The sequence below is a fragment of the Diadema antillarum genome, unplaced genomic scaffold, assembly GCF_040938485.1.
Source record: "Diadema antillarum isolate AM-2024a unplaced genomic scaffold, OU_Dant_1.0 seq00001377_RagTag, whole genome shotgun sequence".
NCBI classification, from domain to species: domain Eukaryota; kingdom Metazoa; phylum Echinodermata; class Echinoidea; order Diadematoida; family Diadematidae; genus Diadema; species Diadema antillarum.
The window spans coordinates 1,104,384-1,127,431 of record NW_027272137.1 but is presented as its reverse complement, the minus strand read 5'-3'; the positions used below and the strand labels follow the sequence as shown (position 1 = coordinate 1,127,431).

At 38.2% G+C, this 23,048-nt stretch overlaps 1 protein-coding gene across 1 annotated transcript; it reads left to right on the top strand.

Annotated features, from left to right (window-relative positions):
- Positions 1-119: 119 nt before the first annotated feature.
- LOC139708834 (uncharacterized) lies at positions 120-18,212 on the top strand. The gene is made up of 14 exons (XM_071620794.1): positions 120-135; positions 3,468-3,586; positions 4,630-4,776; positions 5,906-6,100; positions 6,442-7,327; positions 9,049-9,207; positions 10,260-10,401; positions 11,155-11,321; positions 12,008-12,184; positions 13,960-14,099; positions 14,447-14,578; positions 15,571-15,654; positions 17,102-17,401; positions 17,780-18,212. The coding sequence occupies exons 1-14, from the start codon at positions 120-122 to the stop codon at positions 18,200-18,202; spliced, it is 3,087 nt and encodes a 1,028-aa protein (XP_071476895.1). The 3' UTR covers positions 18,203-18,212.
- The last annotated feature ends 4,836 nt before the right edge of the window (positions 18,213-23,048 follow it).

The following is a 23,048-nucleotide window of genomic DNA, read 5'->3' as shown; positions in this document are numbered from 1 at the left end:
TTTCATTTATGAACTTATTGATCCGACATAAACCACTAACGTTATGTCTTTTTCTTCAGTGTATGTATGTAAAACTCAACAGCGAACATTGGGAATTGTGGGAAATTCATTATTCGAAGATGGCGTCCTCAGGAGGTATGTTTTATTAAGATTTCTCCTGACTGAAATCATTAGTTAACTTTATTTAACACTTTGCGTAATTAACGATTTTATGTTATTATATTGAAGGGGCTTATCCACAACTTCTAGGCTGAATTTTAAAACCAAAATTTTGAGTATCGCTGCGGATGGAAGGGGGATTGTTTAGGCTCGTTCCATCGAATAATGGACCGTTAATTTGCGCCATCCTCGTTCACATGTTGCGCTCTAACTGTTAGTGAGTTTCTCGAGAACTTGAACGGTGATCGCTCGTACTCGTCAGCACAGCTGCGGCGGCGGGCGGCTGCTCCAGTACCACCGCACTACCTTGGCTAGCTAGACCTAGTGGGCTAGGGTGGGGGACGGGGATGAACGGGTATAGTCCAGCCTTGCCTAGCCCTAGTACTAACGTTAGTAGGGTACTGTAAGTCTCGTTCTCGTTCGGAAGAGTATGCAGAGCAGAGGCAGAGTCTGACAGAGCCAGTGCCATGCCAGTAGTGGCTTAGAACTAGCTAACTAAATGTCCGTCAACAATATTTTGAATCGAGGTCGATGAACATATCCGCAGATAAATGGCAGTTGTGCACTAAAATCTTCCCTTGGGTCTTGCAGGGGTATTAAATTGGAAAATGTCCAAAATACCATGTGATACGGGCAATACGGGTCATGTAATTGTATGTCATGTACAATATGTGGATTGAGTAAAAGCAGCAGGCCCACATCAGTTAAGATTGAGAAAAATGGGACAATCCCTTCAAAAGTTAAGAATTTTAAATTAAAGAATTTCAGTGCCACCATCGATCGCTCGATGAGAAAACTGCAACAACAATCTGGATGCCACTACTGCAGGACATTGACAGAAAGATCCGTCTGTCCGGAGGAGTCATTGTTTTGATGTTATCGCTCTCCTCCATAGACACTTGACTCAACTTGTCCGCGGAACATTTCCATGACGACCAGATAAATTTACAGTCCGATCTTTCGGTCAATGCAGGACAATGATATGTCTATTAAAGTGAAAGAAATTAGAAAATTCCACAAAATGACACTTGAAAAGTACACACTCCATCAGCATCACCTTGTTCTACACATGTAGGCCTATTGTAATAATATTATTCCCCCTATTTTCTGAAAGTGAACTGTTCTTATGCAATAAAATTGAAAATATTCATATGAATTCTATTTTTATTTTTCTCAGTTCTCCATATGCCTTCCCTTAGCGATAGTCTATACTGTCCAGACGCCGTGCAAAGCACAACTTGTGTATAGCGAAAGGGCTGTGTATGGTCATGTTCTCCAATGAAGTTTAATACAAACTGTTACACTTACCGGTACAGTTCTCTCTTGCCGTCATGGTGAATAATGTAGTTGATAACAAAGTGATGATGTGTACAGACTACAGTGCACTCCCGTTACAACGAACGTGGTTATAATGAAATTTCGTTGTAACGAAATAAAACTTCTGGTCCCGAAATTATTGCCACTAGAGTCTACAAGTATGGTACAAAATTCGCTTATAACGAACACGGTTATAGCGAAATTTTTGTTACAACGAAGTCTTTTCCAAGCACCACTAACAAAGAAAAACAAAAGAAATGTGCTCCGTTATAATGAAATGCAAATCGCTTTCAAAAATACATAGCAGAGCAAGCATTTATAGCGTCTCTGCATGAGCAAACACCTCACATCACTGTGTGTTCACTCTGTGTGTCGCGTAGAGTTTCTGAGAGGAACTTGTGTTATTGTAATAAGATAATCTGAAATTTATACGAAAGGTTTGTTTTATTGTTCCGAAGGTTCTTTATTACAAAACACACAGATTCTGATCCACCTAAATGTCCGTTAGTCTGGAAATGAAATAGGGTTTGTATTATAAACATTTTTGCATTATTCCAACGGTTCGTTATTAATGGTTCTTAATCCGACAATGAAATATGGTTCATATTACGACGGTTTGTTAGTCCAAAAAATAATAGGAATTCCAAATGTTCGTTAATCGGAACATTAAAAAAAAGACTAAGAGAAAAAGGTGAGTTCACTAACAAAACTTAAGAATTACAGACCTTATAATCGTCTTAACATAACTGAACCTTCGGAATAACCTCATTTCATTTTCTGATCACCGAACCTGCAGAAAACGAACAATATAATTCTTTCTCAATTATGAACTTTCGGAATAGCAAATCTTCGGAAGAGTGAAGCTTCAGACGAACAAACCTTCGGAATCCCGGTAATGGCGAAACTTCGGAATATGGAGCCTTCGGAGTAACAAACTTTAATAAGAAACGATCCTTTGGAATAGCAAACTGCAACCAAATCCTAAACCATCATTTTTGTATACTTGTGTGACAATACAAACAACTTTATGCTCTCTTTTAAATGTAATATTTAAACGAAACTAAAAAGGTACCATCCCATTTCACATAGCTTTCCAGTGTATGATGAGTATTCAACAAACAGAATATATTATAGGGGCCTATGCGTGGTCTCCTTGTTTTTCGTTATGTACCGGTACCGGTATTGTATTTGTTCGGTTATAACGACATTTCGTTATAACGAAAGAAAACTGATGGTACCGAGCATTTCGTTATAACGGGAGTGCACTAGTACAGTATTCATAGCATCAATCATAAAATACGCTGGTATGCATTAATTTCTAATTTCTTCATACACACAGAGCTACCAAGTCTCACGCATTGTGAGTGAGACTCAAGCATTTAGGGTCTGTCTCACGATCTCACGCATGACACCCATTTTTCTCACGCATTGGGAGCATACATGTAGCTTAAAGGATTAAAGTGAGAGTTGCAATTGAAGGCATATTTCCCTTTTGTCTTTCAAAATAAGTAAAAAATAGTCACTTAAGTACCAGGTATGCACCAGCTTGCACCATTAAGAGCTCCCTACCGTGGGAGGGTGGACACCCCCCTCCCACACCCTCCCCTCGCTCAGTCGCTTCGCTCCCTTGCTCACGCACATGTGCGTGCGCCGAGATGCTGAGTCACGAAAATCTCACTCATAAAATTTTTTTGAACTTGGCATCTACAAGTATGTACACACAGTACCGGTACGTTTAAAAGAGTCTAGGATCCTTTGAGTTACAGTAGTAGATCGAGCTGCGGGGACCAGCATTAGAGTCATTTCCTGTTCACCAATGCATGCTAATACTAGGGTACCTATTGGGTATTGTACATGAGTACACAGGAAACACTAGCTGCGAAAGTACAATTGTATAAAGTATTGACGTAGCATGATAGGCTTTGTTGCAGGTTTTTCCCTTGATTTCCTGAACCACACACAATATCATTTTTTTTTGTATCACACTTTAGAAGCCAGTGTGAAAGTCTATGCCAGGCAGGAGTTGAGTCAAGGCCATCGCTATGGACCTTTCAAGGGCAAACTCTCTGATATTGGTGAAGAAGAAGAGGTGGAAATGGGTCAGTGGAAGGTAAAGCACAACGACTGAAACATTCTTTGATTATTCAGATCATACTGCCAGAGCAGTCATCCTCAATTTTTCACTTTATGTTCAAATATAAAGGGATGGTATACCTACGGTACCCAGTAGTTTTAGTGGAGGTAGGGATTCAGGTTTCGACTTTTTGTGAGATACCATACCAGGTACCGTAATTAGAAACCACTTGTTTAAATATAAAAGAACATGCAATTCAACAAGTACAGGTAATTAAAAGTTTATTTGACGAAAAGGTTTTAAAATGGCTGAGATATCCAAAAACAAAGAGGTTGTAGTTAAAGATGGGTCCCACGTTTTATTAGGACCACTTGGTTTTGCTTTGTGTTTTTAGATCCCGCAGCCGTTTTGAATCCAATTTTCATCAAATGAACTTTTTAATTCTTGTTAGAATTCATGCTCTTTTATATCATAAAGTGTTTCTAAGTATCTGTCAATGAAACCTGAATCTCCATCTTAACCAAAACTATAACATCTCTTTAATTTTTATATGTTTTTTAATTCTTGGTTCATTCCTGGTTCATTTGAGTGTAATTTAAAGTGTCTTGTGTAGACCCACCATACCCAGGTCGGGGTAATTTTTATTCCTCTTGACTGGGTTTTGAAACAGAAGAACCTACGGTTGTACATTGTATTTGAAAAAAAAAATGATATAAAAATAGAAAAGAAAATAGATCATGTACGTACGTAGGACAAACTGTCATTGCGTGAGTTTTTTCTTGCCATTTTTTGACACTTTAGGTTAATTGAGAGTTAGTCCTTCAAGGTGTACCGGTATTAGGAAGTCTACCCTTCATCAGAGAGAGTCAGCATGCATTACTGAAGTCCACCTTGTCCTTGTAATAAAAAAGAAGCGCTCGGTCTTATCAATCAAGAAGAGTAATCGGATTTTCCAAATCTTCACTTAATGTTTGGTCATAGTGTTCACACTTACCATGATTGATGTTCTGTTATGGGTTTTTCTTTGTGCGTGTGTGTGTCTGTCTGTCTGTTTGTTTGTCTGTCTGTCTACCATGTAGATATACTCTCAAGAAGATGACAAGTGGCACCAACTGGAGAGTAATGACTTCTCCATACCAGGATGGCTTCGATTTGTCAAGATCACGACTAACGTAGAGGAGCAGACGCTAACCCTTGTTCAGCAGGGCAAAGTCTTCTATTTTGAGGTGCAGTATTGAAGATGACATTAATGATTTAACCCTGCGGGGGGGGGGGGGGGGGGGGGGGGGGGGGCTTTCCCCCCCCCCCCCTTCAGATCTCAGTAGTGGATCGCGCGGTCCTCTCGAAAATTTGCACTAAGGTAGAGGCCAATGTAATCTACAAGACTGTATAGTTAGATTTTCGCATTTTAGTTTATGTATTTTATATTGATTACTGTAAAAGTGGTTTCTTTTGCGGTGGTTTTATTTTCGCGCTTTGAGATTGAACCGCGAATTTAACATCACGCGAAAATGTTTTGAACTCGCCGCTTGTTGCAACACTATTGCGCACTTGCACACACGAAGATTTCGCGCATTCAACATACACACAACGATACCGCATAATGTATAGGTACAAGCATGTTATAAAGTACTCGAGAGACAGAATTTCAGGTAAGCCTGCATTTAATTTTGATTTCTATTTAATGAATAGAAGAATAATTGGATTATAGTTTGGGTTTTCATGTGCAAAATAAAACAGTTTTTGCCGACAGCAAATTCAAACACACACGAGAAAGTCGGCACCGACAGAAACCGCGAAATTATCTGTACGCGAAAGAAACCACTTTGACAGCAATTATTCTGATTTATAACTGCAGAAATAATTTTGTTGCCTATAAATAAAAAAATAAAGCTCCAATACTTCCAATTTTTGGTGAACATATTCTCTTCAATATCCTCAACAATAATATTGAAGCAAAAATTCAGCTTCATAATTGTTTCTTATGTATTTTATTGTTTATTGAATTTCTTATGTATTTCTCTGTTTTTTACTTTAGAAATTTTGTTCTTTTTTTTCGTCAAAATGTATCGCAGAAACTTTTTAAAGCATAATCAGGCTAAAATAAATCATTATCAGCAATTGAAAGTAAAAATATTTATTTTTATATGAATTAATTGCAAAAACATAAATTACTTTGGATTTGTACACAAAATCACGTTTTTGAGCAATTTTTTGGTCGACGAATTGGTCTCAAAAGTTGCGCGATACTTGAAAGAAAAATGTCATAAAATGTTGTGGCGAGAGCATCATGCGTTGCGAAATAATCATGCAAAACGTCCAAAGATGAAATAAAAGTGTCATATTTTATTTTAGGTCACTGAAGATGTCAAGAAAGGACAAGAGCATGGACTACTTGGGATCAAACAGGAAGAAGCCCCACCCCCTCCGCCTCCTGATCCAAACAAAAGAAGGCGAGGTCGGCCAAGGAAGATCAAACTCACCCCTGAACAGCAGGCTGAGTTGGAAGCTGAGAAGAAAAAGAAACTGGAAGAAGACAAAGCAAAACAGGTGGATATTCACCTTCATGATTGAGATATTGTAGATAGGTACAGCCCACCTCCCTGATAGGAATGGATACTTCACAGATTAGAAACTTTTGAAAATACATGTAACAGTTTGTGAGAACATTAGATATTGGCTTTTATACTGGGTTTACAGTAAATCAATTCCTTGATCTTATTTTGATTTGCATGATTTGACCTGTATGATGGCATTTACATTGTGCTTCACATTCATATATGCAGTAGCAGCATAGAGTCTGATCTCTTGATTTCTAAAAAACAAACAAACAAACAAACAAAAAATTTGTGACCTATCTATCCTTTAAATCGATGTTTCTTTCTTGACAGGAAAAAATGGCAAATGAACTTGCGGAGAGCGGTCTTAGTGCTGGTAGGAGCAGAAAGTGTGTTGTCTGTGGGCAAAAATTTGTGTCATCAGTTCTATTCATGAAGCACAGAAGACAATGTGGTGTTGTAAAGGAAGTAGCTGGAGAGAAACTTGATGATGATGAAGACGAGGAGGAGGAGGAGGAGGAGGAGGAAGAGGAAAAAGAAGGTGGAATTACCACAGAGGAGTCTATGGATGCTGAGGGCTTTCAGCAGTCAACAGAGGTGCAGGGACTTGATGAGAGCATGCTAGATGTAGGGAGGGTAGAGGGCACTAAAACAAGCTCCAGCATTCTTGATGATGGAAAAGAAGGAGATGAGATGGTGCCCGAGCCTCTTCCTGCCCCAGCCCTTCCTCCTCCGTACCCATGGCCTTCTGGAGTGAAAAGACCTAGAGGGCGTCCTCGCAAGGATGGAAGGCCACCTATCCCAAGGAAGAAACGTGGTCGCAGGCGCAAGAAGCGACGCTACGATGATGACGAGGACTTCCCATCGCGGTTGGCACGGCAGGCAGTACCCCCAGCACCAGAATGCACCCCGACTCCGCCACATCCAGAAAAGTTTCCCTTTCATTGTGAGATCTGCTCAAATAACTTCCCAACACAGACGTGGTTTGACTTGCACAGAGAACAGCATGAAAACCCAAAGCTGCAGTACTTGATCTGTAACCTGTGTGATGAGGCCTTCCGTTTCCTCATGACCTACACAACCCACCTCAATGATGCTCATCCCGGTATGACCAAACGTGAGCAGACTATGTCAGAAAAGTTCCGATGTGATGTCTGTAAGCGAGCCTTCAGGTCACCTATCCACCTTGAGAGGCATGTCAGAAAGGCCAACAATACAGGTGAGATGGCCAACTCATTTTTTTCTCTCTTTTTGCCTTGCTGTATTCTTTGTATATTGAAACACTGCACACCTTTGTAGAACACTGACAGCATCACACCTCCAAGCAAGGTTGAAAAGTGTACTCGATCAGAAATGGGTAATTCCATGAAGTTGGGGCAGTGTCCATGTAGCATCGTGATATTTAAAAGATACATTTCAGCATAACTCAATATTAATTATGCTATACATTTATTATTTGTAGGCTTTACATTTGCACTGAGGCCACACATTTTCCTGGAAATTTTGTGCCATTCAGACTCAATTTTGATGAAGTTATTAAACAATATGTAACAGTGTCCTGTAGCATCGTGACGTGTCCATGTAGCATCGTGATATTTTAAAATTTGGTCCTAAGAGACAAATTATGGCAATTAGCTGGACCAAAATTTGATGCAATATGCATTTACAAGATATGAATGAGATAACTAAATAGCTCAAATTTCCTGCACACAGTTTTGATTTTAAAAGAAAATTACAAAATGTATCACGATGCTACGCGGTGTCCTTTTTTGTTACATTTGAAGGACACCGTGTAGCATAGTGACACATTGTGTAATTTTCTTGTAAAAGTAAAACTGTGGAAAGGAGAGTTAAGATATTTAGCTATCTGACTAATCTAGTAATTATGCATATTATATCAAATTTTGGTCAAGCTAATTGCATTAATTTGTCTTTTAGGACCAGATTTTAACTATCACGATGCTACATGGACACATCACGATGCTACAGGACACCGTTACATATTTTTGTCATAACTTCATCAAAATTGAGTCTGAATGGCGCAAAATTTCCCGGAAAATGTATGGTCTCAATACAAATGTAAAGCCTATAAACAATATATGTATAGCATAATTAATATTGAGTTATGCTAAAATGTAACACTTTGTGCCCCAACTTCACGGAATTACCCAAATGCTAATATTCGTATTACTGTTTTAACACTGTGTGCTAATCCTATTTATTCATGTACATGCAAGTATTACATTTTACTTCTCAGTTTATACTACTTGACACTACAACATGTACATTTTTCCCCCTCTTCATGTGACTTTTAACAAATTTGAGTATCTACAAAGTTTAGCATAGTGATGCCTCGATTTCAGATGTTGTCAAACTGTAATGAGTGAGCTAGATGTCTAATGTTCAAATAGATGACTAAACACTTTGTGTTACAGCTTCATAGTGAGAAATATAAGAGACCCTTAAAGCATGACCATGCAGCTCAGGAATGACCCAACAATTCCTCTGAATATTCACAAAGCAGAAAACTTAGAACTGCCCCGTTTTGCTTCTAGTACACACACCAGACAACTTTTCTATACTACTATTTAATTTTAACACATCGCTGATACCCGAACAATTGTGCCCTTTTCTAAGAACATGGTGAAATAAGAAACTCGTGGTTTCACATGAAAGGCTACTGATGTGTTTAAATTACATGACCAGCATGTAAAATGCTTTTTGAATGCACTTCATTGTTTTCGCAAAAAATCCCCATCACTGGGTGTCACTATCCGTCGCTAGCAGGCGCTACGTGTAGTTTACCAGGTATGATTAACTTTTCTCCCCACCTTCTCAAAGAAATATTTTGTTTTCCAAAAAGTATTCTTTACCTACTGGTGGCTTGTCTCAGGTCAGATTGATTGCTTAAAATGCTAAAATTCTGATTAATTTTCTCAGAGCCACCTCCCAAGGGCCCAGTACAAGTGAAGTGTAAGTTTTGTGAGAAGACTTTCACCATGGAACAAGGTCTGGAGAATCACACCATTAGGAGTCACCCACAGCACAAACGATACCAGTGCACAGCGGACGACTGTATGGAGACATTTGATGCCAAAGGTATATTATCATACTTTGTAGGTCAAAGGGTCAAAGCTGAAAGCCAATGTGCACGACATTGTTTATGGAGGGAATATCTGTAATATAATGATTATTAGATCGGAGTGGATTCATTTTTGATTGATTGATTGGACTTACCGACATGATGATAGTAAAGGTTTTGTAAAGATCAATTCAGTTGATTTTATTTTTGTTTACCAACAGAAATTGTGACAATTAACTTCAAATCTGTGTTTAAAAAAAAATGACTCCTTTATTGAGGTAAGTATGCAGTCAAGTTTGTTTTTTCAGCATTTTTTCCATCTGATATGATACAAAATAACCTCTACTCATGTGCAAAATATAAATCTAAACTGTGTATGACAGTTTGATTTTTTCTTCTACATGTAACCTGATCCCATGCAAGAATTATTCAATCTGAGCACAGTCGTGGCTGCTGCAAATTAAACCAGGGTTGATACAGCAGATATCAGCCCACATGGTGATGGTGAATCTCATGACATCTTTAGATACAGTTCTCTGTGTTCCTTTTCATACACCAGACAGTCAACAGTGAATGAAGATATATGTTTTCTTCCTTGGAAACAAAGAGTTAGCCATTCATGTGGAAATCAGAAGTCTTGACCAAAGCTTTATGGGGCTACAAAAGAAAATGAAACTCGATGTTGATATCATCTTTGTTTTATTTTTGTATGATTTTACATTTCTCTGTAAATCATTGATTCTTTCTAGAAGAATCGATTAAATGAAATACAGCCTGAAATGACTGTATCTTATGAGTATAATTATTCAGACCAGGGAATGTGATTTCCTCATGCTTATCAAACGAAATATATTGTATTTGTTTGTGATTTTGTACAAATCATCTCTACACTAGAGTTTTATGAAATGAATATTATAGTACATTGTGTATGACAGGAGGATTTGCTTTATGTGTCATGCATTGTTTGTTTCAATAAGTCTTGCTAGACATTTACCACTTGGAAGGCATCAGGTGTTATATGATGTGATAGAATATAGTAATGGTCAGTCTCCTGTGCTTTGATCCACAGAGGAGAGAGCAAGGCACCTTGAGGAGTTCCATGGTCTTGACCCATGCCACATCTACAAATGTCCAGTGACTGGCTGTAGCAAGGCCTACACATCAGTGGCATCCCTCAACTATCACTATGCTCTGAGACACACTCTAGAGAAGTGAGTAGATATGGTTTTATGGAATAATAGCAGTTTTATGAAGTCTCAAATCTCCCATTTACATAGTGTAGGTCAGTGACGATGCTTGATGAGTATACATATTTTTCTTGCGCTGCAGAGTCTGTAATCTAACTCTCTGTCCTTTGCATGTCCAATAATAATGTAATGTGGTCTAAAGGACTTAAGTTATTAAGAATTGCATTGTACTTCCTCTATGCAGAGAGAGAGGTCTCTCCTTATTTAGTGGTCAGGATCAATAAACCTTATGGAAATGGTAACTGTAGGCCATATACTTTATGATAGATACTACTTGCAGGTCCAAATTCACAAAGGTAGTTAAAAACAAATCCATGGTTTAAATTTAGTCCAGGGACTAACACAAGGGCAAAGCAGGCATGGGGTGTACCTTTGTCTTGCGTGTATTATTGCTTGTTCATTGTAGGATGTGTGTTGGTGTACATGAGCTGTCACTGACAGTCATGCTAGCAAAATTTGCATAATCTATGGGCTAAAGTTTGTGAATTCGGACCATAGTTAATGCATGAGAATGCATCAGGTAGAATACATTCTGTTTGACTGCATATTACGGTTGAATTATTCTCAACTAAAAGCGTGTTGCACCTTAGCCAGGTGATAAGACGTTTTCAGAACAAAATGCTGCTTTCATTACATCCATCAGCTTTTTGTCCTTAATTTGATAGCTGTTATGTAAGTGTGGTCACCAAGTTTTCTTTGTATTAACATCTTCTACAGACCATTTGCTTGTGAAGTGTGCGGCAAAACTTGGGTCAAAATTGGCAGACTGCGTGAACACATGAAGACTCACAGCACAGAGAAAAATGAGCTTTGTGATGAGTGTGGGCGAGCCTTTAAAACCAGACCTGAGCTAAAGGATCACAAACTGGAAGCACACTCTGATAGTAAGTTGATCTGTCTTTGCCTCTAATGGCTGATTGTGTGTAAAGATGCTAACAGTCTTTCATCATTTAATAGCATATGTGATATAGGTAGAAATCCATACCTTTATTTCATATATATAGTGTGTGTGGTAAGTTGAGCTTGCAGTTCTTTATTTGCAGTGTGTTAGCACAGTTATTTAAGTTGCATGTTGACTTAAACCTTGGAATGTTGTAGATTGAGGAAGTGGTACAGTTCATGTTTGTGCCGTAGGAATATTGTAGTTTGAGGAAGTGGTACAGTTCATGTTTGTGCCCCCCCCCCCCAAAAAAAAAAGAGAGAGAGGAAGGTATATTTTAATGTAATGATTGCCAACATGATACAGTCTGTGTATTGAGTTCCTGTATCTAAACTCAGTTATTTTCTAAGAGATTCCCATAACAAGTATCAAAATGCTTAGCTAGCCAGTTTATTTTCTTGTCTTTGTGCATAGCCCTTCACATGTAAATTTCATGAAATTATTGCAAAGGAAGTCATATTCATGAAATGATTAGCATAGCTAAATTTACATTTCAAAGCAAGGTATATATTTTTTATGTTTTTAATGTCCCCAGTAGAAATAACTCATGCATGATAGGATATAGAGTCTGGAAAAAATAAAACCATGTAATAATCTTATCACTGTAACCTTCAACTGTCTTCCTTCCAGCGGGTAAAGAGAAACTGCAGTGTCGATTCTGTACAGCAACCTTCAGTAGACGCAGCTCAAGATCTTACCATGAACGCAAACATCGCAACGATGCGCCATATGTGTGTCCCAAACCAGGATGCAATAAACGTTTTGTTGCTGTCATTGACTATAAAAGGCATTTAATCTACCACACAGGTAAGACTTTTAATAGCCCTTTTACAAAAATACATTCCCCAACTATCCACATAAGAGTATTGCAGGCAATTCAATGAAAATGGTGTTCACAAACCCTGACAATAATCCACCTCTTGTGTATTTTTAGCCTGAAGAAGACAAATAATGATGATGGCAACTGCACACACCACTGTGATAATGTATCATGGATAAGAGATGACCTTTAGACGGCATCATGAGAATAATCCACATTTTGGGATTGCTTTCACAAACTCCAAGTCTGGCCACATTTGGGATACTGTCTATGCTGTTATTTTCGCGTACTGATATTTTCGCGAATGAGGAGGTCACAGACTTTTTCGCAAGATGTTGTTTTCGCGAATTGACACCTACGCCAATTTAAATGTACTATTACTCTAGCGTTGATGGCGACATTTTCGCATGTTGTTAAATTCGCGATCCAACTGTGATTTGCGAAATTCGCGAAAATTAAACCTGCCCGAAAATAACGGCTTATATAGTATTAAGTGGATAATAGCAGCATTGAAATAGTTCTGATTGCCTGGTCCCACACCAATTTTATGACCAAGTAATGTCTTGAAGTATTGTCAGCATAATAGAGTTTATTTACAGGGTATGAGAAATTAATGCCCAATGCTTTGTCAATTTTGTCATGACATCATCATCTTTCAAACTTGGAAGTGACACTTTGAGGTGATTTATTCTATTGCCAACAACTCAACAACATATCGGTCTCTTGGGACAATGGATTTTATGGATGAATAATTTGCCACTGCCACCAGAATATTGGCCAGGTTTATGCTATAATGCTCATCTTACCCCAAGCTGTAAACAAAAACACAAACAATGTACAAGAAACATTAATTTACAACAATATAACATCCTTCAGTGTATAGTGGTCTAATGAATGGCATTACAAAATTGTACATAGCACAGATCTGTTTCCTATAGTTTGTGATACAACATCATTTTTTGGTGCTGTAAAAAGATATTGACCTGTACTCTTAAATATCTGGTAATGGAAGTGGAATTATCATAAAGTGGAAAAGAAGTTTCCAGGCAAATATCCACCATAATGAGAAAAAAATGTATACAAAAACTCTGCACGAAGAATAGTATTTATTCCACACAGGACTGTAGGGATTTTCTTTATACACGTTTCCCATGCACTCGTCAGAAATGGTAGTCAAGTTTGCTGCATTTCCTGTCTATCTTCACAACTTAAAGGGGACCTCTGGATGATTTTCAGATTTTTACACTTGAACAACTATAAATTAGTTAAACTGAGTACAGAGTTTCAGAATTTATAGTGATTGGGATGAGGAATGAGAATGTTTTCAAAATCTATAACGAATTGCAGTGAACAAGAATGATGACATCGCAGCCTCACCATAAGAATGTGTGAGTTGGGGCTCAAGGAAGCGAACAAAAGAAGAAGGCATGCATAGATTTTTCACAGGTAAACTTGTTGAGCAAGCGGTATTGTAATGGAATTACAATTCTACATTTCTGAAATATATGAGGCTCTGATGTCATCAACACTGTTCAGTGTAATTTGTTTAAGATTTTCAATTTATTGGTTTCTCTGCTCAAGGACCACAATAAATTCCACGAATCTATACATGGAGCTGTCGATTTATGTACTACATAATGTGAAATTATGAAAATCGTTCGGAATGCCCCTTTAACCACTTGAACTCTAAGTGAAAACAAAATGTGACATATATATACAAATGCTTAAAATCATCCCCTCCCTTTTCCAACTCTTGTTACAGGAGCCAAGTTGTATAGATGTCGATACTGTAGTAACTGCTTCACGCGCAGTGATTATTTGAAGGGACATGAGAAGCGCCACATTTTGAGAGGAGAGCAAATCGACACAGCGCCCCCGATTGAGGAAACGGTCACAATCAAGGTAATACATTAAGTATGCAGTGAAGTTCGAATAGAGGTACAGTTTATGAGATGTTGATAATCTCTCCCCCCCCCCCCCCCCCCCATGAAAATGGAATATTTTTCTTCATATGGCCTTTTGTTATCTGTATGGTCACCTTTTGTGACAGGGAAATCCTGATTTTACCAAAATATACCAAAAATCTTTTCATCAGACAGAGATTGTCCATGTTACATCTACATTGTATCATTGTACTTAATGTTACTGGTAATGATTATTCTGTCAGCCGGTCTCCTTGTCTCCCATAAGCCAAACTCTCCATCAAAAGTGTATCTCATGTAAATCAAATATTGTGGTTGTTATTCCAGGTTCCTTGGCCAATGGAAAAGCCTGTTAAAATTCAAGGGCAGAATGTTGTGGTCTCCATTGAGCCAGATCCAACGCTAGCAGAGGGCGACATGACAGCCGAAGCACTCATTGCTCTCGACAACCTGCAAAATGTGAGTCTTCTTTGCTCTCTTGTACACATATAGTGTCCCTGTAAACTCTTGTCTATGTCACATGTGTGAGCTCAATACATCATGTATATTTAAAGCTAGTGAGTCGATGCACGCACAATGTTGTGAGGGTTGTGCAGTCTCACTAAAGATGGCATTTCTTTCAGTACATGCTAGCACATAGAGAAATCATGATATTGACATTTATGGGTCCATGTATCACTGCATTACACTTTTGATTTGTGACAAGTGCATTAGCTTGTTTTTGTTTTTGTATGCTTGTGTGGATATAGAGAAAGGCTGTTTATAAATGAATGCTTATTTGTTTTCTTTGCTTCATGCACAGAATGTCTTCTCAGCTGACTGCAAATGACCCAAAATTTGAGGAAATGCAATGAACTTTTATTACCACTTTAGTAGCTTGGTATGCGATGCAGGAAAGTTTTGATATTTCTTCATCTTTGTGGATACTCTGTGACAATAGTCTTTTATATGCATAAATAAGCTGAACATTAAAAGAAAATAAAGATGCCACAAAATGTCATTTTTGCTGCAGCCAAGCATACATTGTTTATTATGTTGGTTATTCTGTATTCACATACATTATCAGATAAGTGTGAGAAAAAAAAATGTGGAGATTGAAGCAGTTTTCTTGCTAGTCATTGGCTGGTTTAAATAGCCTGTTGTGACCACTGATGGCATACTTTAGTTATGTGCTCTGTCAGTGAATCAGGTCAATAAAGAAATGATAATGGATACAAGCCATGGAAGATGTATTTAGGTCAACTGTGGGCTAAAGCAATCTAATTCAGATCCTGACCTAGACTTACAAAGCATGCCACAAGTGAATGTGGCAGTCAGGGGTCAATGGTCAGGGGTCAGAGGTCAAAGTGATATTTATAAGTAGTGGATATCGTTCATCTAGAGACTGTTAAGAAGACTAATGTAGGCCTACATTCATCATTGATATTGGTATTTTTTTTTTCTTTCACCAGGTTCCAGTTGAGATGGCAGTTGATGAATCACATGTTATTCATACCACAGTGGCTGGAGACATTGTACAGCAAGCTGCTCAGCAGGTGAGTGGCCAATGGGATCTCTCCTTTCTCTCACTGACAGACATATTTCTGCAAAGAGAAATTATAGAAATCACTGAAGGTCCATTTCCGTCTGTATGTTTTGCAAGATGCTTAATCAGTATCACAAAAATCAGAACAATATGTGCTTTAGAACAGGGAGTGATGTTAAAGTCTGTGAATTTTGTCATTTTTTAAATTCTTCAGAGAGAAAAAAAAAAGTAAAGTCATGTCACAACTAAAAACTGCACAAATAATGCACCCAGGTGAATGTGCGATCAGTGTAGATGCAGCCCGCTTGAGAATATTTACAATGGTTTATGTAACATGCATGAGGCAAAGCCGAGTGTGTGTTGCACAATATTGTTATTATCCGAGAGTGAGCTGCATCTCCACTAGTGTCACAAATTTAGCCTGTGCAATATTGGTTTTATAAAATGGTTTTATGAACTTGTCTTCATTTTCACCTTACCTTCATGGGTAAATACTAGTCAGCTACATATAGAACTTGCTCAAAAGCCAACATGTCTGACAAAATGTTCCAAACACACTGAACACAAACATAGACATTGTTTAGAGTAAGTAAAGTGATTCAGCGTGTGCTTGTAACTGAATGAGTACGCTCTGCTAAAGTATGCAGTTGTGACATCTATGAGCATGATTATGGCAAGCTAGTATAGTCATGCATTTGAGCAATGAGGGGATGTGAGTACTGGTCATAAGTATGCCGTCAATGGTAAAAACTTGTGCCCGCTGGGCATGTTTGGCGAAAAGAAAGACTGGTCATGTGATTGCTCTCAGTCAGTTTTTTTTTTTATCAGGATCTACAATCATCATTTTATAACTGATGTAAAGACTTTCTATCCTCAACAGGGTCACGTGTGTGTACAATATAAACTGTCTTGCTCTTTAGATAGGCAAGGCACAGGCCTCAAACTTGACCATACATTCTGTTAGTCTTCATTGTCTGGATGATACCAGCAAATCCTGATTTGATTAAGAAATTGATCAACATTGTGGTGGCTAAGTAGATTAACATAGCAGTCAAACATTGCTGACTGAACTGTAGAATGATATTCAATTGAATGAAAAAATATTCTTCAGCACACATTTTTTTGAAAATGGTGCTGTCCCTGTCAAAGAGTTGGGAATATATATCAACATGCTATTACACCTGTAAAGTGGTTCCTTAATCTAATAGTCCAATTTTCACTCTCAGAAAGCAGTCAACACTAGTACTCAGTAACAATCCTTTAACCTAGTGAAGACAAGTCCCAAGAATACGCGGGCAGATGTCTATGGGAAATGCTTGTTAAAGTAAAATCAGTCCATCCTCAAAGGATTAAATGTCAATTTAACCCCTCTTTTTTGTTCCCTTATTATCATGTCTTCTGCTTCTTCTCCCTCTCTCTCTCACTCTCATTCTCCTATCCCATCTGTCTCTGAGTAGGCCATGTCCAATGAGATCCAAGGCACCCAGCTACTTCAATTCCCAGATGGGACGACCTTTGCCACAAACTCAGCCTCAGCAGCCATGCAGGAGGCAGTGGCCCAGGTCCAGGCTGCCTCAGACGGTGGGACGGTGTCAGAGCCGCTGCCTGAAGCCACCCAGATCCTCCTACAAGCAGCCAGTGAGCAGGCTGAGGCTCTGATCCAGGAGAGTATGGGAGGGACACAGATCACCATGGAGGGAGCCACCAGTGAACAGGCAGCCTTGGTGCTACAGCAGCTGGCTGCAGAGAATGCTCAGGTACGGACACTGTGGACTCATATTAAGTCTGTTTGATTGTCTATTAGGCACATTCTTTACTTTGTCCTCATTCGGGTTGCATATAATACAAGAACATTTGATCTTCATGGCATTTTCCCTAATTCCACCAGTATGCTGCAGAGGAAAATCAGTAATTTGAATTTTATTGCTCCATCAAGTGGTAAACATTTCCTGCTTTTAAGAATAATGAATGTGATATCAAAAATATTGCTGCATTGCTATGTTTGTTAGGTAGGGTGCTTTGTTATTTGTTTCCCAGTCATGTTTTGAGGACAACATGGTTGTGAATTTTCAGACCCGATACCCATAGATACAATGCAGTGTCTGAATCTAAAAGTGTCTCTTTGTGCTGTGCAGGTGATACTACATCCATCTGGTGAGGATGGCATGTCCACCATGCAAGCAACATTGCAGGATGAAAATGGAGAGACCAGCATCGTTGTGGTAAACCTTGCTACCCAGCCGGACGGTTCAGTCACTGCCATCACGTCAGGGGAGGCACAGCAGATTGCCCTGCAGCGAGCTGAAGGCGGCACTCTAGACAGCGATGGTAACATGATCATCACCACTGCTGAGGATCTCACTGAGGCTCAGGGAGACCAGATCGCCATAGCAACCTCTGCTGGTGAGGAGGGGACTGGCACAACTCAAACTGTCTCCATGGTGATGGCAGACAGTTCCATTCAGGAGGGTGATGGGGAGCACATGATGCTGGTGGTGGAAGATGTAGAGGAGACAGCATCAGAAAACATTCCTGTGGAAGATGAGCTGGTGAAATAGTCTATTGTAATCTGGGTGAAAATTTGACATAGGCAAAATTATAAATTACTGTAACAGTCTGGAAAATATACCCATGTAAATTTGCTGATTGATAATGGAACAGTAATCCTAAAACCTTGTACATGCAAGGGGTAAATAGAGTATTCTCTCAGTATAAATATATCAATCACTTTTTGTTTTTGTGAAGTGGTATTTCTGAAACAATTTTTTTTTTTACTGCTGTCCACAGGTTTATTTATGATACAGGAAGTAAATACCATGAGGCTTGTAAACCCCTCTTACCTCACTGGATGCTCACTGGAACCTGATTTGATGACTCATTGGCTAAATGAATCACATTATGACTTACGTGACATGCAAACTTGCACACCACCTCCAACTGTGTCGAAAATGACATGCTGTATCGCACAAATAGACTGGTATACTCCTTGCACACGGGAAGAAAAGTTTTGCAGTAGATTATACAACAGTCAACCTCACTTACCTCAAAGCAGTTAGGACTGAACAAAAACAGTTTGATTTGAGCAAAGCTTGTGGTCCGCTTGCTTCAAATTTGCCTCAACTTATCCGACATCAGACATTGTTTATTGATGTTCAAAATGATGTGTGTAGTGCCAACTGTTTCCATGCTTGTCATGTTTGCAAAACTGATTACCATTAGAATGTTAAGAAAAAGAATGGAAATAGGCCATCTTTCTTTCAGTGCTCTTTGTTTTTTAAAAGACTTGAATTCCTTCATAAACAAACAGAAAATCAGAAGAAAACCAATAGAAGAGTTGCAGGATATTCTAGCCCAACTAGACGCTGTGTGAAGCACAGCCTGTGGTGACTTCTGTACAGTGGCAGGGCTGTGTAGAGTTAAGGATATTCATACTGAATTGTGTCTGCATGTGCTTGTGGGGGTTTGTAAGTATGATGCATTGTGAAGGTCTACACTAGATTTTGCTCACATGTTCATGTCGTGTGGAGAAGAAAGAGAACACGCCCTCTTCCAATGCTTAGCAGTACATTGTGCTGCCATTAACACGTCATGGTCACAGAGTGCTGTGTGAATAGTGTTTATGTGCATGTAGGTAAAGGGGTACAGTATTTTTACAAGGAGTCATTACAGAATTGTTCTGTGATAACTCATGTCTTCTTTCTTACATGCAGTGTATCAGTGTGTTACATTGGATGCAAGACCATGCTGACCCTGAAGTTTTTGTGATCAAACATTTAAAAAAAAGGAAAGAAGTTTTGCAACAATATCTTTGATACATGTACGTGCTTATCCTTGGTAATTGTTCGTCTGGAACTACAGTGCACTCCCGTTATAACGAACACGGTTATAACGAAATCCTGGTTACAACGAAATAAACATTTTGGCCGCAACATTACTGACTCTTTGGTTTTTTTTTGTTTATTTGTTCAGTTACAACAAAATTTCGATGTAACGAAAGAAAACTGCCGGTCCCGAGGACTTCGTTATAACGGGAGTCCACTGTAATAGCTACTTAAAGTAAGAATTTTTTCTTGAATAACGTGTGGGGGAAAAGACAGTAAGTTGAATAAAGATGGGACTGGGGATTTCCCATCAAGATAAACAAACTTCAAGTATAAATTACTTCAACTTTCACATTTTTCAGAAAAGGAAATACAAAAGGAAAAACTGGGACGTACATATTGCCTGCAAGATAGGTGATATTCTGATAATCTGACATCAAGGTATGCGAGGTTGATTGTATATTCATGTTGATTTTCTTGATAATGTATGAAGGATGCCCTCCTAGATCATCATAAAGCTGATGAAATACAGTGTAAGGTATTTGATTGTATTCGAAGACATTTGATAAAAAAATAAATTAAAAAAAATCACGATATATGTAAATATGTGATTGGTCTATATTGTTTGTACCATGATGCATATATATAAAGACACTTTTATGCCTCTATTCCACAGACCACCAGAGGTATTGCTTGTGCTACATTCCGTTATATATTCATATGTTTTCATGTTTTTACATGAAAGAAATATAGGAAACTATTAGCACTGAATGTGAATGATATTTCATTACTGAGTTCATGTAATGACTCTTATTAACATTTTGTGTTTGTTTGTATTATATTATATTGTAGAGGGTTGATGATAATTTTTTTTTCTCTACACAATCGAGTTGTCTCACCAAAACCTGCAGCTGAAGTTCAAAATACTCTCTTTTCATTAGGTGATCCGAGTATCCTCTCGGATCACCTTCTGTATCTGTACTGATTCTTTGTTCTTCTTTTTCTTCTTCTTCTTTATTTCTCCTCAAAAGTTGTGCAGAGGTTAGCTCAGAAAGTGCATTGCCTCTCAATGTCAGACTTATACCATATATGTATCATGTCGCAAAGACGACAGCGCAAGTAAAATCATAGTGATCAGTCGACCGTGACGTCACTATGACGTCATTATATGAAAACACATTTTCATGCATATCTCATTAATGGAATGGAATATTTCAATGAAATTTACGTCACATATATTTCAAGTCAAGCGCATTTTACTCATATTCTCAAAATTCATTTTTATCTCAAAACGCGCGCGTACGCGCGCGTTGAAATATTTGTATGCTCAAATCCAGCTCAAATTTTTTTTGCACACGTTTCAGACCATTTGGAGCATTTTTTGAAAAATTGAAAAAATTGGACGGACGCGTACGCGCGCGCACATATACGCACGCACAGCTAATATGAAATAGAAATTTTCAATTTTTTCACACGGATCGGATGTCCGAAATTTCAAGGAATATTTCTACCAAGTTTCAAGTCGATCCGATTCAATATGACGTCATACGGGCCCGTCAAATTCAAAATTCCGCGCGTGCGTCAATGGGGATACACAGTGCAACTATGCCAAAAAACCGCCAATTTTAAATCGGATTTTACTCGTCAGGATGGACGGTGACCTCCCATTTTCTTTACATATTCTGAAAGGTGATGAGTTGTACATGTCATTTCATGGGCTGGCTATGCTGATAAAATGATTAAAAAATATCAAATTTCTTAATAAAGTAAAAAAAGTAGATTTTCAAAATGACGTCATCAAATTTCAAGTTTACTCGAGCGTATCTCACTAATCCTTTGCCAATTTTCACCAAAATTTCAATATGTTGTAGCTTATGAAATGTTCTTTCATAAATGTAATTAAACAATTTTGATTTGATGACGACATCACCTCGAAAAAATGGATTGAAGGTAACCTTGTCAAATTTGACCAGTTTACGTGTAATCTCTATGGGAGTGCAATTTTTATGGAAATGAAAATTGACATGACTATCTTTATCGAGCACTAGCTCACTTATGCTTCGGTGAATTTCTCTAAGATTTTAATATGTTGTAGCTGAGATGTAGGGCTATCGTAAGTGTGCCCTTCGTTTTTTCATACGTTGTCGGGATCACGTGAAAAAACTTGGTTGAAATTAAAATTTATCTTCGATGTATTGAAATATTTCTTTCTTTTTGCAACTTTCTTTGCAATAACTCAAGAAAAACAGCCCCTATCACCTTCATATTTTGCACATGTTTAGTTCATGTCACGAAAATTATTTCATAAAATTACAACTACTTGATCAGACGCCATCTTGGGTATGTAAATTAGGGTCAAAGGTCATAGATGTTTCATCCTGTATCTTGGTGAATACATGTCCTATCTTTCCCATATTTTGCACACGTAAAGACCATGTTACAGGGATCATTTCATAAAATAACCACTTTTTGCTCAGATGCCATCTTGTCTGTGCAAAGTGGGGTCAAAGGTCATATGTACTTCTTTTTCTATCTTTGCTATGACGTGTTATCTCTATGGGAGGGAATTTTTTAGATGTGAAAATTGACATGACTCTCTTTATCGAGCACTATCTTACTTATGCTTCGGTGAATTTCTCTCAGATTTTAATATGTTGTAGCTGAGACTTTGCAGTATCAGGACTCGAATCATTGATTAAAAAAAAGATCGGATCACCTTAATTTGTCAGTGATGACAAATTACAATCTCTAGTTTTGAAATTGTTTTTGGTTCTGAAGTACGAAATCGCTGAGTTCTGAGAAATCGTCTGCAAACAATTTTTGATGATGACCTCCTCTTTGCTCTTTTCTGCCTACTGTTGTGATTCATGCTGAATTTAAGTCATATGAGAGCAGTGCTGGCTTTGTGGCTCATGTGTTTCCCAAAACATATACAGGGGAGTTTTGTAATAGCGAGGTCAAATACCAGGAGAATCTGCTATTGATATGGTAAATCATCAGGTCACAACTAACCACTGACCCTGAACGAAATAGAGGGGAAAATCTTGTGCTGTGTCAAAACCAGCACAGTACTGGAGAATAATCACTCTTTTTATTTGTCAGCATTATCACTGTATGTTTCCAGTTTGTGACTGACCCCAGTGACCAGCCTGCATTCTTGTGTGTTACGTATTATATGGACTCCAGTTGGCCTAGTGAATAAGAATATAGTGAAAGGATGGCCATACTTGAGATCTGATTATCAAAATCTAAAACATTTGGAAGTATATATCAAGAATAAATTTTGTTGTTGTTGAAAGAATATCCATAGCACTTTCCCATCACATTTTCTGCTTTCCTGTTCTTTAGTATTGCTCTGTATGTAATACTTGAAGTCATCTCTTTGGCAGCTAACTCTGGAAGCTACTCCTGTCATAGCAGAACTTTTCATACAGTGTTCATTTGTAGGTGTCTTCATTTGTGTGTGAATATAATGAGGGTTCAAATATAAATAGGTAAATGTAAGTAAGCCAGACCCTAATATTTTCATCGTTACAGGATCCCTCTGTAATTCTTTCAGCATAATCCCATGTAATTTACTGAC

What these genes read in the sequence shown, in the direction of transcription:
- LOC139708834 (XM_071620794.1), top strand. An exon ending in ACTGGAAGCACACTCTGATA is followed by an intron (nt 11,322 to 12,007) that starts GTAAGTTGATCT and finishes TCTTCCTTCCAG; the next exon opens with CGGGTAAAGAGAAACTGCAG. An exon ending in TGGCTGCAGAGAATGCTCAG is followed by an intron (nt 17,402 to 17,779) that starts GTACGGACACTG and finishes TGTGCTGTGCAG; the next exon opens with GTGATACTACATCCATCTGG.